The sequence below is a fragment of the Colossoma macropomum genome, unplaced genomic scaffold (genome assembly GCF_904425465.1).
Source record: "Colossoma macropomum unplaced genomic scaffold, Colossoma_macropomum, whole genome shotgun sequence".
NCBI classification, from domain to species: Eukaryota; Metazoa; Chordata; class Actinopteri; order Characiformes; family Serrasalmidae; genus Colossoma; species Colossoma macropomum.
In genome coordinates, this window is record NW_023494786.1 from 32846919 (window position 1) to 32864492 (window position 17574).

At 40.8% G+C, this 17574-nt stretch overlaps 1 protein-coding gene across 1 annotated transcript in view; it reads right to left on the reverse strand.

The window, feature by feature from the left end:
* Positions 1–17574, reverse strand: part of tox (thymocyte selection-associated high mobility group box) — a 110768-nt gene that overhangs the window by 47027 nt on the left and 46167 nt on the right. Inside the window, exons 2-3 of the mRNA XM_036565381.1 lie at positions 8209–8274; positions 1847–1939 (exon numbers count right to left, since the gene is read on the reverse strand). Coding sequence (XP_036421274.1) covers positions 1847–1939; positions 8209–8274 — 159 coding nt within the window. The remainder of the gene's footprint in view (positions 1–1846; positions 1940–8208; positions 8275–17574) is intronic.

Below are 17574 nucleotides of genomic sequence, written 5' to 3' on the forward strand. Positions count from 1 at the left end.
CGCTAAAACAAATAAACGCACAGAGAGCTGCGCTCGGGGCTGACCGGAGCTCTCTCACTAATAAACCAATAAATGTGTGTTCTGTTTAATGGCCAAAATACACGAGAGAGAGAGAGAGAGAGAGAGAGGGAGGAAGAGGGAGGGAGAGGGAGAGAGGAGAGAAAGAGAGGGAGAGGGAGAGAGGGAGAGAGAGAAAAGTAGAGGGAGGGAGAGAGAGAGAGAGAGGGAGGGGGGAGAGGGAGAGAGAGGGAGAGAGAGAATGAGAGAGAGAGAGATAAGGGAGAGAGAAGGAGAGAGAAAGGGAGAGATGGGAGAGGGAGAGAGAGAGAGATTGGGGAAAAGAGAGATAAAAGGGAGAGACAGGGAGAGGGAGAGGGAGGGAGAGTATATAGAGATAATGTATATCTTTCTCTTATTTATATTCAGTCACAAACCAGGAGCCACACACTGAGGGTCAGAGAGAACCCAACACTGTTACTGCCAACACAGCTAATTACTCAGAGTGAGAGGGAGAGTATATATATATATATATATATACACACACACACACACTTACTATACAGGCGTGGTGGTGGTGGTGTGTTAGTGTGTGTTGTGCTGGTCTAAGTGGATCAGACACAGCAGTGCTGTTGGAGTTTTTAAACACCTCAGTGTCGCTGCTGGACTGAGAATGGTCCACCAACCAAAAATATCCAGCCAACAGCGTCCTGTGGGCAGTGTCCTGTGACCACTGATGAAGGACTAGAGGATGACCAACACAAACTGTGCAGCAGCAGATGAGCTATCATCTCTGACTTTACATCTACAAGGTGGACTGACAAGGTAGGAGTGTCTAATAGAGTGGACGGTGAGTGGACACTGTGTTTAAAAAAACACAGTTAAAAACTGCTGTGTCTGATCCACTCGCTCCAGCGCAACACACACTAACACACCACCACCATGTCAGTGTTACTGCAGTGCTGAGAATGATCCACCACCCAAATAGTACCTGCTCTGTGAGGGTCCATGGGGGTCCTGACCACTGAAGAACAGGGTAAAAGGGGGCTAACAAAGTATCAGAGAAACAGATGGACTACAGTCTGTAACTGTAGAACTACAAAGTGCACCTATATAGTAAGTGGAGCTGATAAAATGGACAATGAGCGCAGAAACAAGAAGGTGGTCATACTGTTATGCCTGATCAGTGTATATATACACCACCTATCTCCAAAATGGTAACTTTACAGGAGGAGGAAAAAACATACTTTACTTTTAATGTAAGTCAATGGAACCAGATTTTTTACCAAGTATATTTTGGCCATTTATCTTGGGCTACATGCACTTTCGAACCATGTGAAAAACACACACACACACAGATATATATATATATATATATATATATATATATATATATATATATATATATATATATATATATATATATATGCATATATTTGTAATAATAATAAAATGTCCCGCATTTGTATTGTATGTATGTGAGTATCTGATGTATGTGAGTATCTGTATGTAATGGATTTTCTAACTGTAATCTTCACCTCAGGAAGGTTTTGCTTTTTCAGTTTTATAAAACCGTGTAGTTTTGTTAAAAGCACTTAATACAGTCAGGATTGTTCTGCTGATCCTGTAGGACAGAACAGAGACTTCACTGCAGTCAGTTCACTTTAGTACAACACAGTATGAGTGAAGCGGACACAGAGAGGACGGCCTTTACTCACGATGAGTTTACTGATAGTCATTGTTTACTGATGGTCAGTGTTGTGTTGTTTACTCATGGTCAGTGTTGTTTACTGATGGTCAGTGTTGTGTTGTTTACTCATGGTCAGTGTTGTGCTGTTTATTTAGTTACCCAGGGCAGTCTCGGGCCGTCCGCCTCCCTTTTCCACTGCCCTCCCTGTTTGGGGCTCTGCTGCGTCTGACTCGGGCTCGCAGGAACACGGAACTACAGTAGGACACAAGGGTCAAAGGTCAACACACAGCAGGAAAATGACACACACACACATACAAACACACACAAACACACACACGCACACACACACATCAACAACAGTGTAAAAATGCATCATAATGCATCAACATGGAGGTGACTGTTCAACAGCACTGATTTGGTAACGTTAAATGATTATCAATCATAATAATATTTTTGACCAGGGCAAAACTCTTGGGCTATTTTCAAATGTAAAAATCACATTTGGTCTTTTTTATTGTCTGTATTCCACGACTGTATACATAAAATAGTTCCTCCAGTCACATTAGTACATTCATTGGAGTCAGAATCAAATCGAGTTGCTGTAAAACCTGAGATATTTGGTAAAACTGAGATATTGAGAAACAGAACTGAGATATTTTTGATGACACAGTTCAGATTTTTGTTTCAAAATATTTTAGTATCCTGCTGTCAGCAGTGAAGCAAGCTAGCAATCACACTGCTACCACTAACAAGTTAGCAAGCTAGTTATGCTGGCTAGCTAGCTACTTTCTGTTCTGGTAATCATCTATAACTAGCAGACACGGGTTTGGTCATAAAGCATTTCAGTATCTTGCAGTCAGCAGCAAAATACAGCTTCTTATCATCTTGCCAACAATAACCTAACAAGTTAGCTAGCTAGAAGTGTAGCTAATGTGTAGCATTGTAGTTTAGAGTAGCTTTCAGCCACTTTTTAGCTAAGGTTAGAGTAGCTAAGTAAGCTTAGCCAGCATTAACTTCAGCTCTACAGAAATTCACAATATTTTTCAATACACGTGTGAAGTTTATAAAAATATTAACACTATTACATCTACTCAGTCTATATATGTGCATATACTGTGATATACTGACATAAATGTGCATATTGGCATATATTTACATATTAAAAACACATACACCAATATAAGCTGTGATTAGAAACTGACCAGTGATGACTGGAATTGTACAACAACAAATGCGCTGCAGTCTGTATGCTGTGTGGTTTACATCTGCTGAGCTGGACGTTCAGCATGTACATTTAAGCAAGTACATGTAGAGTTTTTAGCCCAGCTGTTGAGCTGAATCAGTTCGGTTACAGCAGGAAAACACTAAACTGTACAGCACTGCATTAGATCAGACTCGGCTCCTCATTAATCTGCAGGAACACCAGCAGAAGGCCGGACTGGTCTGTGCTGTTCACTCCTCACATCACACTGAATAATGCATAACTGAAAAATCATTTATTTATTTTTTCCTGCTGCAACAGAGCGCAACAGCGCTGCTGTTTAACCCCGACACACATTACACCACATTAAACTGTAATTCTGTTTCACTTTCTGTACTCAATCAGTGCTTAAAACAGAAAATAAATCACATTTCCACAACTGTAACAGATCAGCCAACACATGTTTGGTGTCTGAAGTCTGCTACTATAGTTTTAGCAATGGCGTTACAATGCTATTGTGGCTAACAAGTAATGGAAGCTTACACCCCACAAATTAGCATGGTGCTAACCGCACTAAATCATCACACAGCTGCCTCAAACAGTGTCGAATGGCAGTCAGTACAATTATAACGATTCATCATACAATTTTATCATTTTAAAAATTCATGCTTTATGATTTTAAAGATGTCACTGTGCACCAGCAGCTGTCTATCCCACCTGTCATACCATAGCAATGGACTAGCAACAACTTAGCAACCACCTGGGATACCACAGCCACAGCCTAGCAACAACTTAACATCCACTTTGGCCTCCGTAGCAATGGCCTAGCAAAATTTTAGCAACCACCTGGGATAGCATAGCACCACTTTAGTAATGGCCCAACAACACCTTAGCAACCACCTAGCATATAGCAATAATCTGGCAACACCTTTGCAACAGTCTAGCAACACCTTAGTCACCACATGCGATACCTAAGCAACAACCTAGCAACATCTTAGCAACCACTTGCAACACCACAGCCACAGCTTTGTCGAGCCAACAAAGTTTGTTCAGTTTTATTTGTGTTACACAACAGCAGAACACGTACTACACTACACACTTAAAACGATGGTTCTTCAAGGGTTCTTTAGGCAATGTTTTTACAGTTCTGTCATGCTTAAATGGTTCTTTACATGGTGAACTGGTACCACAGACTGAGGGAAATGTGTTGCACATGGTTCTATACATTGAACTATTTATAGAACTGTTTAGAACTATTTTCAAAAAGGTTGTTCATAGAACCATATACAACACATTCTCCATCAATCTGAAGAACAACTTCACCATGGAAAGAACCAATTAAGCATGCAAATAGTTCTATATAGAACATGTTTCTGTATAGAACCATTGCTTTTACTAAATAACCTTGAACCAATTTTTTTAAGTGTGTACACTGTACAAAATAATTACTGTAAATTTACAGTACTTTACTGGCAACGGTAACGTTTTTAATATGAGGAAAACAATTCCTGATTGGCCCGTTTTCCACTCAACATTTCAGGAATTTAACCCTTATGTTTCCACCCACGATGAAACGAGCAGTGCTGTAATATGTGCAGAGTTTAAATACAAGCATGATGCTACTGAATAAAAATCAACTAAAAATTACAGACAAATTTAATTCCTAGAAATATTTGGTCCTTCTCTGAAGGCCTCGAATGTACCTGCACTAAAAATGATTTTCAGTGCTTAACTAAGCTGCATAAAAACTTTAAGGAGGATTTTGCCCATCTAAACGAGTCACTTCCCACTATGCACTGCGCCGTCTGGTATGTTACTGTAAATCAACGCACTGCTCTAAATGCCCATTCTTTTACAGTATGTTCCTGTAAAATAACAAATCAGTATTTTACTGTAAAATAAATACTGTAAATTTACAGCATTTGTTTTCAATTATTTTTCCCCACCCCCTGGTGCATGGTGACATCATCAAAAATAAGATGTTTAGAGGCAGGGATAAAGTCATTTCATTTTGACTGACGATTGCATTTAGTCTTTCAAATTACATGATGATTCATTTAAATTGCTGCTGTTGGAAGGAAAATCTCCATTTTTATTGTTTTTCAGTTTTTGACATAATTTGAAAATACCTGCTTTACACTGTGTGTAAACTTTATGATGAATGGACCAAAACAAGTGGCCAAAAATGACTTGGAAAAAAGTCTGGTTCCATTGACTTGCATTAAAAGTAAAGTATGTTTTTGCCTTTTTGTGTAGTTTTAGAGATACAATGTTTTTTCTGAGAGCAGCGAAATTTTACATATCTCTAACAGACCTGCTTAAGTTTCTAACACTGTATGACACTGTAAACATGGACTAAAGGGCGTTAGCATAGCTAAGATGTGGCTTCTAGATGGTTTCTACCATTTTTAGCTATGCTGATGCACCTCAGTCCATATTTACAGATAACAGTGAGTCACACAGAGTCAGAAACCACAAACAAGTCTATTGGAGATACTGAACAGCTCCACATGGTTTGAGGCAGATGTGTACAGTTAGCACAATGCTAATAAGCTTACTCGTTTGCTACATTAGCCTCGTAGCTCCAGTGCTAAAACAAAGAAACAAGCTTCAGACACCAAAGACATCTTGGTTGATTGACTACATCTGGCGTGTACGGAGGTGGGGGGGGTGGTTTGGTGGGGGTGTGCGGTTGGGGGGATGAGTACATTAGATTTTTCACCGCTATTGCTTTACATACGTGCTGTTACAATCATAATAAGAGCTTCTGATTCGTAACTGTGAGGCATGTCAAATATATATATAGTAATAACAGGACTTATAAAAATCTGTATACATTACAAGTTTCAAAGTATCGAATAAACTTCTGAAAAAGCTGCAACTTTCCACACTCAAGTGTGTTCGCAATCAGGTTTAAATGTACTATTTTCACCGTGCGTGCAAAAGGTGTGAATTGCACCTTCACACATTCAGGGAGGAAGAGAGACCTGTTAAACGTTACTTATGTCAAAGAGAAAGTGGAACAAGCTGCAGCGCTGAGCCTCGGCTGCCGAACCATATGGGCAGAATCTTTAATGTGTTTCATTATTAGACCCTCTTCTCCTGAGCAGAATAATTATTCATAACACTTTTAGATACTGTAATAAGACAAAACCTTCAGAGAGAGAAACAGACTTATTTCAGACTGAGAGATATTCTACACTCTCCATACATCGCAACATTCGACACTACAGACCGAACACTACAGATCTCATTCAGTCTAAATCCATAGGATTTACTGCTTCTATCGAGTCCAGGCAGTAAATGGAAGGTTTTTGAGTTTTAGCCTCATTTTTTGAGCCGTTTTAGGCTTTGGATCAATAATGTGTCTAGTTTTGGAGTGGACGGTCCAGTTTTAAGCTCTAATGTGTGGTCAGTACTGTTAACTGGGCGTTAATATGTATGAATGTGTGTTGTATGCCAGTGTGTAGGCACGTAGGCACAGGTAGACTACATTATAGCAGCGTTCTAGATAAACAGGTTATTTCTCAATTACAGCCAGTTTCAAAAAGCAATTAAGTACGTATTTGTATATAAGACACCACTAAGCCTGGAAAAGACACAGTGAATGAATGACAGGTTGTTTTCTCCTGATTTAAGCCTTATAGCAGGGGTCGGCAACATGCGGCTCCTTTACTGCCTGGTTGCGGCTCCACAACAGAATTAGATTTGTAGGTAAAAATAAAGTGACCACCTGTGATGCCTTAGCAAAAACCTAACAACAACTTAGCAACCACCTGGGATACCATAGCAACAGCCTAACAACACCTTAGCAACCACCTGGGATAACATAGCAATGGCCTGGAAACACCTTAGCACTAACCTCAGATAACATAGCAACAGCTTAGCAACACCTAAGTAACCACCTGTGATGCCTTAGCAAAAACCTAACAACATTTTAGCAACCACCTGGGATACCATAGCAACAGCCAAGCAACACCTTAGCAACCACCTGGGATAACATAGCAATGGCCTAGCAACATGTTAGCAACCACCTAAGATAACATAGCACCAGCCTATCATAATCTTAGTAACCACCTGCGATACCTTAGCAACAACCTAGCAACATCTTAGCAACCATCTGGGATAACATAGCACAGGCTAGCAACACTTTAGCAAGTACATCAGATTCCATAGCAATGGTCTAGCAACATTTGAGCAACCACCTGGAATAGCATGACATCACTTTAACAACTACTTGGAATACCACAGCAACAGCCTAGCAACTCCATAGCAACCACCTGAGATAACACAGCAATGAACAAGCAACACCTTGGCAACCACCTGGGATACAATAGCAACAGGCTAGCAACACCTTAGCAACCACCTGGGATACCATAGCAACAGGCTAGCAACACCTTAGCAACCACCCTCAGATTTCATATCAGTAGCCTAGCAACACTTCTTATAGCATAGCATAGCAACACCTTAGCAACCACCTCGGATACCATAGCAACAGTTTTGTCAAGCCAACTTAAAGCTCAACCAGGAACTTTCCTTCTCTGGGTTTGTAAGGGAAATAAATCTAAACACTGAGCCGTCAGTCCACTTCAAAAAACACAGGAACCAAATGACACCAAACTACCACCAAACACGCTGCTGTAAGAATACTTTAAGGGGAATCCCACCGGTTTTTCAAAATTTCTGCATAGTTAAATAGCTAAGATGTAAACAGAGTCGTTCAGAGTGGTTAGGTGTAAAACGTTCCGTTCTAGAGTCAGAACTGTTCACAGTGGTGGTGATAGGAACCAGACGTCCACCTCTAAAAGCTCCCTCACAGAAAGTTACTACATGAAATGATCATAATTACACCGCCTGATGACTGAGACACTGTTTTACGACAGTTCTGAAAAGATCATCATTACGTGTCACTGATCACTACATCGGCTGGCCACTTTATCAGAAACCCCTCACCTTGCTGGTGTACAGTTAGAGACTGCAGCTCATCTTTTAGTGTGCTGCTGATTTATTCCTGAGGACGTCACCGGCTCTCTGAAACGTCCCGCACTGAGCCACTGTCACCGAGGAACCCAGACGCAGAACGTGAGCGGAGCTTCTTTTTATTTTTAATGGAAGAGTAAACAGAGGAAATGAAAGCCGACGCCGACGCGCACTAAAGTTTCGTTTCATTAATCCGAGACAAAGCTTTAAAGGCTTTGTTTACACGCTATAATAGCCCCGATTATGGCGGCGGCTGATAGCGGCTCTAATTTGCGATGCGGCGGCTTAAATTTGTTTAATTACAACTTGAAACAAAAGGAGGGAAGAGTAATTAACCCACCTGGTTCCCTGGCACAAAGTCCGGGCTGGGCTCAGGCATACCCATGAACATGTTTTCACCGTCAAACTGCAAAAAAACAGAGAGGAAAGAAAGGAGCGCATGAACACCAGCAGCTTCAAAATGTTAAATTAGCATACAAAGTCAGACCAGAATGAACAGAAGTGATTTAAAAGAGACTTTTATACTTTTCTCGCAGACACTTGTGTGGCTTTGTGTACTAAAAACAGTTTCAATTAATTTTTACATTTTCCACTCTCTCTCAGAACTGAATAGGCTTTGTTACTGTGCCTTTAAGACCGACATATGCAAATGAGCTCTGGTCTGATAGGCCGCCCTCATTCAGAAAGCAGTCTGGACTCCAAATAGACCTTATAACTCATGACAGTGTGAGTGGGCGGAGCTAAACTGATGTAAACTGATTAGGCGTGAGTATGTCAATCATTTGGTTTTTGTGACATCACAAAAACAGTGAATACAAAAGAGGCGGTTTATGGCAGCTTGGTTTCCACAAATGGTTTGTATTGTCAAGGACGTCAATGGTACATCTGGAATGTTCACATAAAAAAAAGCAAGAAAAATTCAGTTTCGCATGATATGGGCCCTTTAATTCAGTCCCCCCCCCCACTCCCCACCGCACGAGCAACTCCCGCTTTCCGCTTCAAGACTGTTTGTCTTTGAAGTCGCTCCTTATCGAGCCCAGAAGACAGTGATTTGATGCAATTAGCGCAATAGTAATTAAAGTGGCTAGTTGAGAGGATGAATGAAATCCTTTCATCTGAATGAAGAGATAAAGAGGAGAGAAGACGAGGCGGAGGGGCTAAAACAACTTCACAGGCACTGGGTCTAATGTCTCCGACGCCACAGCACACAGCAGCGGCCAGAGAGGCACGCAAATACATACATATTTACTTTAAACTAACTGAAACATGCGCATATTTAAGTGTTTACTCTCCACAAAATACAGCATACCACACCCACCGGCCACTTTATTAGAAACACCATCACTGTAGCTTTACTTTGTACAAAGTAGATGTTTCTGATAAAGTGGCCAGTGAGTGGAAGCACAAGGTAGGTGTTTCTGATAAAGTGGCCAGTGAGTGGAAGCACAAGGTAGGTGTTTCTGATAAAGTGGCCAGTGAGTGGAAGCACAAGGTAGGTGTTTCTGATAAAGTGGCCAGTTAGTGGAAGCACAAGGTAGGTGTTTCTAATAAAGTGGCCAGTTAGTGGAAGCACAAGGTGGGTGTTTCTAATAAAGTGGCCAGTGAGTGCAAGCCCAATGTGGGTGTTTCTGATAAAGTGGTCAGTTAGTGGAAGCGTGAGGTGGGTGTTTCTAATAAAGTGGCCAGTGAGTGGAAGTACAAAGTGGGTGTTTCTAATAAAGTGGCCAGTTAGTGGAAGCACAAGGTAGGAGTTTCTAATAAAGTGGCCAGTGAGTGCAAGCCCAAGGTGGGTGTTTCTGATAAAGTGGCCAGTTAGTGGAAGCACAAGGTAGGTGTTTCTAATAAAGTGGCCAGTTAGTGGAAGCCCAAGGTACGTGTTTCTAATAAAGTGGCCAGTGAGTGGAAGTACAAAGTGGGTGTTTCTAATAAAGTGGCCAGTGAGTGGAAGCACAAGGTGGGTGTTTCTAATAAAGTGGCCAGACATATGATATAATGTGATATGTCCTCAGTTTAAAATGTACAGATTTATGAATTTTTCTCATGTGTTGGTACAGATTATGATGATGATGATGGGGTCAAAACTGAATCCCAGCTGTGTTCAACACCTGCACCATTACAGTGTTACAGAGCTTTCAGCCGTACAGCACACAGCACTGTAGACTCTGCTGCAGATCCCAAATCACCACCGCTTCTCTCTCCAGCCTTACACTGACACGCAGGCTTAAACACCATGAAAGAGGATTGATTAACATCAAAAGCACAAATCAGAGGTGATTTACAGCTCCGTTAAACGCACACAGTTCTGCTGCGTGGAGCTACGGAGCATCAGGGATGTCTGACATCACACAGCTGATATGATAAATACTCCACAGATATCAATACTGACAGAAATACAGGTTTAAAGAGTTGAAAACTGTGATGATCAACAATGTCAGCTAATAACACTTCATAATCCAACTAAAAACTCCTCTAGAAGTTTTGAAGATTTTTCTTTCTCTCTCTCTCTCTGTCCTCTCTCTGTCCCTCTATCCTCCTTTCTCTCTTTCCTTTCCTCTCCATCTTTCCTCATTCCCTCTTTATTCTCTCTCTCTCTCTGTCCTCTCTCTGTCCCTCTATCCTCCTTTCCTCTCCATCTTTCCTCATTCCCTCTTTATTCTCTCTCTCCCTCTTTCCTCTCTGTCCCTCTATCCTTCTTTCTTTCCTTTTCACTCCATCTTTCCTCATTCTTTTTATTCTCTCCCTCTCTCTGCCTTTCCTCTCCCTGTCCCTCTATCCTTCTTTCTTTCCTTTTCTCTCCATCTTTCCTCATTCGCTCTTTATTCTCTCCCTCTTTCCTCTATCTGTCCCTCTATCCTTCTTTCTTTCCTTTTCTCTCCATCTTTCCTCTCTCTGTCCCTCTATCCTTCTTCCTTTCCTTTTCTCTCCATCTTTCCTCATTCTCTCTTTATTCTCTCCCCCTCTCTCTGTCCCTCTATCCTTCTTTCTTTCCTTTCCGTTCTCTCCATCTTTCCACATTCTCTCTTTATTCTCTCCCTTTCTCTCCCTCTTACCTCTCTCTGTCCCTCTATCCTTCTTTCTTTCCTTTTCTCTCCATCTTTCCTCATTCTCTCTTTATTCTCTCCCTCTCTCTCCCTCTTACCTCTCTGTCCCTCTATCCTTCTTTCTCTTTCCTTTCCTCTCCATCTTTCCTCATTCTCTTTATTCTCTCCCTCTCTTCCTCTTTCCTCTCTCTGTGTCCCTCTCTCCTTCTTTCTCTCTTTCCTTTCCTCTCTGTCTTCATTCTCTTTCCCTCTTTCCTCTCTGTCCCTCTTAGTCTTTCCTCATTCTCTCCCTCCTTATTCTCTCTCCTGTCCCCCTCTCGATCTTTCCTTGTCTCCCTCTTTCCTTATTCTCTCTTCTCACTCACTCTCTATTCTCGTTTTCTTTCTCCCCCCCCTCTTTCTCTATGTCCTTTCCTCTCTCTATATATATTTCTTTCTTCTCTGTCCCATTCTCTCCCTCTCTCTCTCTTTCTCTCTCTCCCTCCCTCTCCCTCTGTATCTATTAGACCTCATTTGAATACGAATGCAGTGGAAAGTGTGTGTGTTAGATGTGTCTGCAGTGCTGGAACCACACACACACACACACACAAACACACACACACACACACACACACACACACACACACACACACACACACACACACAAACACACACACACACCTGTAGAGCAGCAGGTGGTCACCTCCTCTCTCACCTGCGCAGTAAACAGGCTCTCAGAGTAAAACTGTAGTCACTGTAGATGTTCTTCATATCAGCCCTACAGCCAACCCAGTCTGTCCTACAGTTTCTCATTAGGTTGAATGAATAACTGACTCTAAATGTAGGTATTGTGATATAAACTGAGTCTGTTCTACAGTTTCTCATTAGGCTGAATGAATAACCGACTCTAAATGTAGGTATTGTGATATAAACTGAGTCTGTTCTACAGTTTCTCATTAGGCTGAATGAATAACCGACTCTAAATGTAGGTATTGTGATATAAACTGAGTCTGTTCTACAGTTTCTCATTAGGCTGAATGAATAACCGACTCTAAATGTAGGTATTGTGATATAAACTGAGTCTGTTCTACAGTTTCTCATTAGGCTGAATGAGATTTTCACCAATCATGCGACATGTATATACAAAAATGCGTTTGTGGGCGGAGCTTGGACAGGCTCGTTGTAGCCATCACTGTAAAGGTAAAGTAGTCTTTCAAAGCGAAGGCTTCAGATTCAAAATCGCATTAGAAAATGAACACTTTTAGTGGAAATTGGAGAGAAAGGAGTGATCGGAGTGAGCAGGTAGAAGAGCCGCGTCCAGCAGCTGCCACGGTCATGCAAATGAGCTATCAAATAACAAAAACAACAAAAAACAAAACAGGGCCTAATGGCTGGCGGACTGTAAATCGATCCGCGCCGCACAATGCCTGGGCAGCTGGCAGCTTCACAGGAAGCTGTGTAAGAGAAATTGATCTGAACTGACACGACCACATGCTAACAAATTCCTCATTATGATTAATAGGTGCAGTTCCTTGGGGGGGAGGACGCTAACGACATGCTAGTCTTCACACGAAGAATACTATAAACTCTGCAGCAACACTTATTAGAGGTGTAATTAAGCTGTTCATCCTTAAACGACTCCCTCAGCTCACAACGAAGAGGCCACAGCGTGTGCGCTGGTGAGAGGTGGATGATCACGGAGGAGAGGAACAGACTGTGAAACTGCATCTGAGGATGGAGATTCAACTGAGAACAACCACCTTTCACTGCTTATGATAATGTTCAATTAAGTGTTGGCAAAATAAACTAAAAATCCAAAAGGTCTGGTCCACTAACTGGCCACTTTATTAGAAACACCCACCTTGTGCTTCCACTCAATGGCCACTTTATTAGAAACACCCACCTTGTGCTTCCACTAACTGGCCACTTTATCAGAAACACCCACCTTGTACTTCCACTTACTGCCCACTTTATTAGAAACACCTATCTTGTGCTTCCACTCACTGGCCACTTTATTAGAAACACCCACCTTGTGCTTCCTCTAACTGACCATTTTATCAGAAACACCTACTTGTACTTCACTATCTGGCCACTTTATTGCAAACATCCACCTTGTGCTTCACTAACTGACCACTTTATTAGAAACACCTACCTTGTACTTCCACTAACTGGCCACTTTATTAGAAACACCCACCTTGTACTTCCACTTACTGGCCACTTTCTTAGAAACACCCACCTTGTGCTTCCACTAACTGACCATTTTATCAGAAACACCTACTTGTACTTCACTATCTGGCCACTTTATTGCAAACATCCACCTTGTACTTCCACTCACTGGCCACTTTCTTAGAAACACCCACCTTGTGCTTCCACTAACTGGCCACTTTATCAGAAACACCCACCTTGTACTTCCACTTACTGGCCACTTTATCAGAAACACCCACCTTGTACTTCCACTTACTGGCCACTTTATCAGAAACACCTACCTTGTACTTCCACTAACTGGCCACTTTATTAGAAACACCCACTACTACATATGTGTGCAACTGCAGACTGTAGCTCACCTGTTGCTGCATAGTTTATATTATGCTGATTGGCCACAACAACTTTCTCTCTCTCTCTATTTCTCTCTCTCTCTTTTTCATATATAGGCCGTTACATTCCATTCTATTGGAGTGTTAGTTATGGGGGGAAGTGTTGGTGGGGGTGGACTAACGGTGTGATGCCAAATCCCGCAAACCAGCAGCTACTCTGCCTCACTCCATTACAGTTTAGACTCTGTCCTCGACTCTGTGTTAGACTCAAAGTGTGCATTATCTGTAGACGTGACTCCTTTAATCAGAAGCGTCTGTCAGACAGAGCGGTTTAGATTGGTTCTTCATTCATCTGAGTTTCAGAAATCTTTCAGGACAGAAGAATTGGGCAATCTGGCAGGAAGCTGAAGCCAGTATGTTCTGCATAATAACCACAATAACCAGCCTGGTGCTTTAATTGAAGTGAGTGACCGCTCCAGCAAACCAGATTAGCTTTATTACAGACTCACACTCAGGTAGTGAGATGTTTCTCCAATATAATAACTTTCCAGGACAATAAGTTAATGTAATAAATGTATGAAACATTTGTCTGTATATATTTTTTATATATATATATATATATTTATTGTTTATTCTATTTTATATATTGTTTGTATATTTCCTGCTGCTCTGTCTTCTGTGCTGCTGTAACACCGCAAATTTCCCCGTTGTGGGATTAATAAAGGATTATCTTATCTTATCTTATCTTATATATATATATACATATATATATATATAAAATATACATCATTTGAATTCACAGTTCTTGTGATGTCACATCAGCCTGTTCATTGTATAGGACATTAGCCCTGCCCACTCACACTGAAGTTATAAGGAGTGTTTCAGCCTGCACTGCTTAATGAGTGAGGCGCAAAAAGGGGCAGCCAATCAGAGCAGAGGTCAATTACATAGATCAGTCTTAAACGCACGGTAACAAATATAGCCTGTTTGATTGTAAGAGATAAAGAGAGGATGGAAAACGGTCATGTAAAAGTGAATTACGACTGTTTTTGGTCATTACAAGTCACACAAATGTTAGAAGTGGACCCTCAGGGGAAAACAAGATACAGGAAAAATGTAGAATATGGGCCCTACAGTCAGTGTTTTGCTATAAACATGCACTTTTGAACCTGTTACACTCATATCAGTACATTGTGTCTGAGGTGTTATGTTGGTATGTTGACAGTTTCAGTCTAGACCATGCAGCTTTTAAATGATTAAATCCTTTTTTTAATATGCTATATCGTACAAATAAAGTGATCCTAAAGCTGATCTACCAGCAACTGCCTAAAATCATCAGCATATTACACTGAAATTCTAACACAAATGTAATTCTCAAGGCTACTGTAACCAAAAACCTAATTTTTCTCATCATAAATTAACACAATAACTCAAGCACAGAGAAACCAGCTCTTATGTTCCATAAGACAGAGATAATTTCATGCAAATGGTATACAATCAGTCTTCTATATCTGAGCGCGGTGATGAGATCAGATTCTTTACATTATTCATATCATACTGGCCTGATATGAGGAGATAAAGAGGGGGGAAGGCAGGAAAGGGAGAAACCATAACTGTGGTTATGAGTCTCAGAGAGGAGCTGGGATCTGATCACTGGAGCAGAGGTGCTCAGGTAGGCATGTGACCACATAACATGAACGGTATGCTACAGCAACAATATGATACAATACATGCATACATACATATACTGTATAATCTGATACAACACTATTAAAAAAAGAGGTTTTCCATGACATGAACACAAAGACAATGGACTGCAGTAGCTTACTGGCAGAATCAAGTGCAACAGTCCAGTTTATTTATATAAAACAGCTGTCACAAAACAGCTTTACAGAAAATCCAAGTCTGAACCCCAATGAGTGTCGCCAACGGCAACAGTGGCAAATAATCTGAAAACTGCAGAAAATCAGATTGTGTCAGTAACTGGTTCAGTGTGTTTACACTTAATAATCTGATAACTGCAGAAAATCAGATTGTGTCAGTAACTGGTTCAGTGTGTTTACACTTAATAATCTGATAACTGCAGAAAATCAGATTGTGTCAGTAACTGGTTCAGTGTGTTTACACTTAATAATCTGATAACTGCAGAAAATCAGATTGTGTCAGTAACTGGTTAAGTGTGTTTACACTTAATAATCCGATAACTGCAGAAAATCAGATTGTGTCAGTAACTGGTTCAGTGCGTTTACACTTAATAATCTCTACACTAATAATACACTTAGAAATGAAAGAAATCAGAGTGAGGGTTTACATGCATCTCTGGATATCAGTGAACTGTGCTGGGAGGGTGGGGCAGGATGGGTGGGTTTAGACTGTATGCCTGTCCTAGATGTAACACTGCTATGCTGTTCACATGACCACTCGAATAATCTGAGAAACTCCCGAAATACAATAATGATCAGAGAGAGGCAATGAGATACGAGCAGGAGGCCGGACTCTGAGCATCATCATGCAACATGCACGCAATCAATGTGTCCAGCATCATCACCAGTGATTGCTTTTCATCAGGAAACGTCTAACGTTTCAGCTCAGACATCCTCTTCGACTGCATTGACTTTGGAGACAAATATATTTATGCACAAAAACAACCCAAGAAGAAGAAACGAGGAGCCGAGCGAACGTGTTTGCAGAAGAGTGAGGCCATTACTCTGATGTTTATGGCTCCTGACAGATCCTGTAGATTCCTTTTTTTATTGGCTGCCGTATATTGACCTCTTTGTCAAATTGGCTTTATGCATTTGCTTGCCTGCCGCTGGATGATATGTCTAGAAGTGACATATCTCCTGCTCACTGATACATACTGTAATCAAATAGAATGAATCCTATTTCTGGCTGTGCACCTGTGCTCCGCTTTTTATTGCCGCGGTCGCACTCCTCGGTTTTATGCGCCGCAGATGTGGATGGCGTCGACGTTTTTAGAGCACTGAAAAAGCCTTTCAGTCAATAAAAGCAGGCGGATTGGCTTCTAATTGTTAGCAGGACACTTTTTTCCCGCTCTTTCCAGCTATAACAAGTGTACATTTCCTGGATGGAGAACTGTTCGCTTGTTTTTCTCTGGTACACCAACTAGAACAGTGTAGTTATTTTTTTATCTGTTGTTTTTTTGAGTGTTTATGTGCTTAAATGTGTCATTTTCCTTCTAATTTCCTTCTAAATGGATTCTAATTGGTAGTGGGACACTTTATTTCTCTTTCCAGCAGCCACAGATGCAAAATCCTGAAATCTGGAGGTGCTGCAGTCCTTCAAACTCCCCCCCGTCTCTCCCCTGCACCCCACATCCCTGCTATATTACATAGTCGTGCGTCTAAGAAAGGCTATATAAATCATAAATAATTCAATAATAATAATAACAACAATAATAATAAATAATTCATCAGGATACAGTGCTAACCCAACAAGACCCCTTTTTCGATACAGCTAGAATAAAAATGAGCCCACAGTAATATATTAAGGCTTCCGTTTTCAGTTCATTAGAACATTCCACTATATAGAAGTACTACATTTGAAACTGCAGCTGCACTTCATAGTGTTGTGATCCAAGACACATTAGACACAAGCTAACACTCTAACCACCAGCTAACGTGCACCTCACGCTACAAAAATATGATGCATGATGCAACACAATACACTGCAATACAATTCCATACAAGATGCCATACTGTTACGCTATTTGGTACAATTTAATACGCTGCGATACAATACGGCACACTGCAATGCAATTCAATACAATATGATACGCTGCAATACAATTTGATACAATACGATATGCTATAATATGATTCGATACAATATGATACGTTATAATACGATTCGATTCAATATAATACGCTATAAAACAATTCAATACAATGTGATACGCTATTATAAAATATAATATGATATGCCATAATACGATTCGATATAATATGATATACTGCGATACACAGCCATACAATTCAATACAATTCGATACGGTACACTGTTCTAAAATTCGACGTGAGAGACTGCCATACAATTAGATACAACGCGATAAACTAATACAAGATTTGATGAGATACATACAATTCGATACAATATGATACGCTGTAATACAATTCAATACAGTATGATACA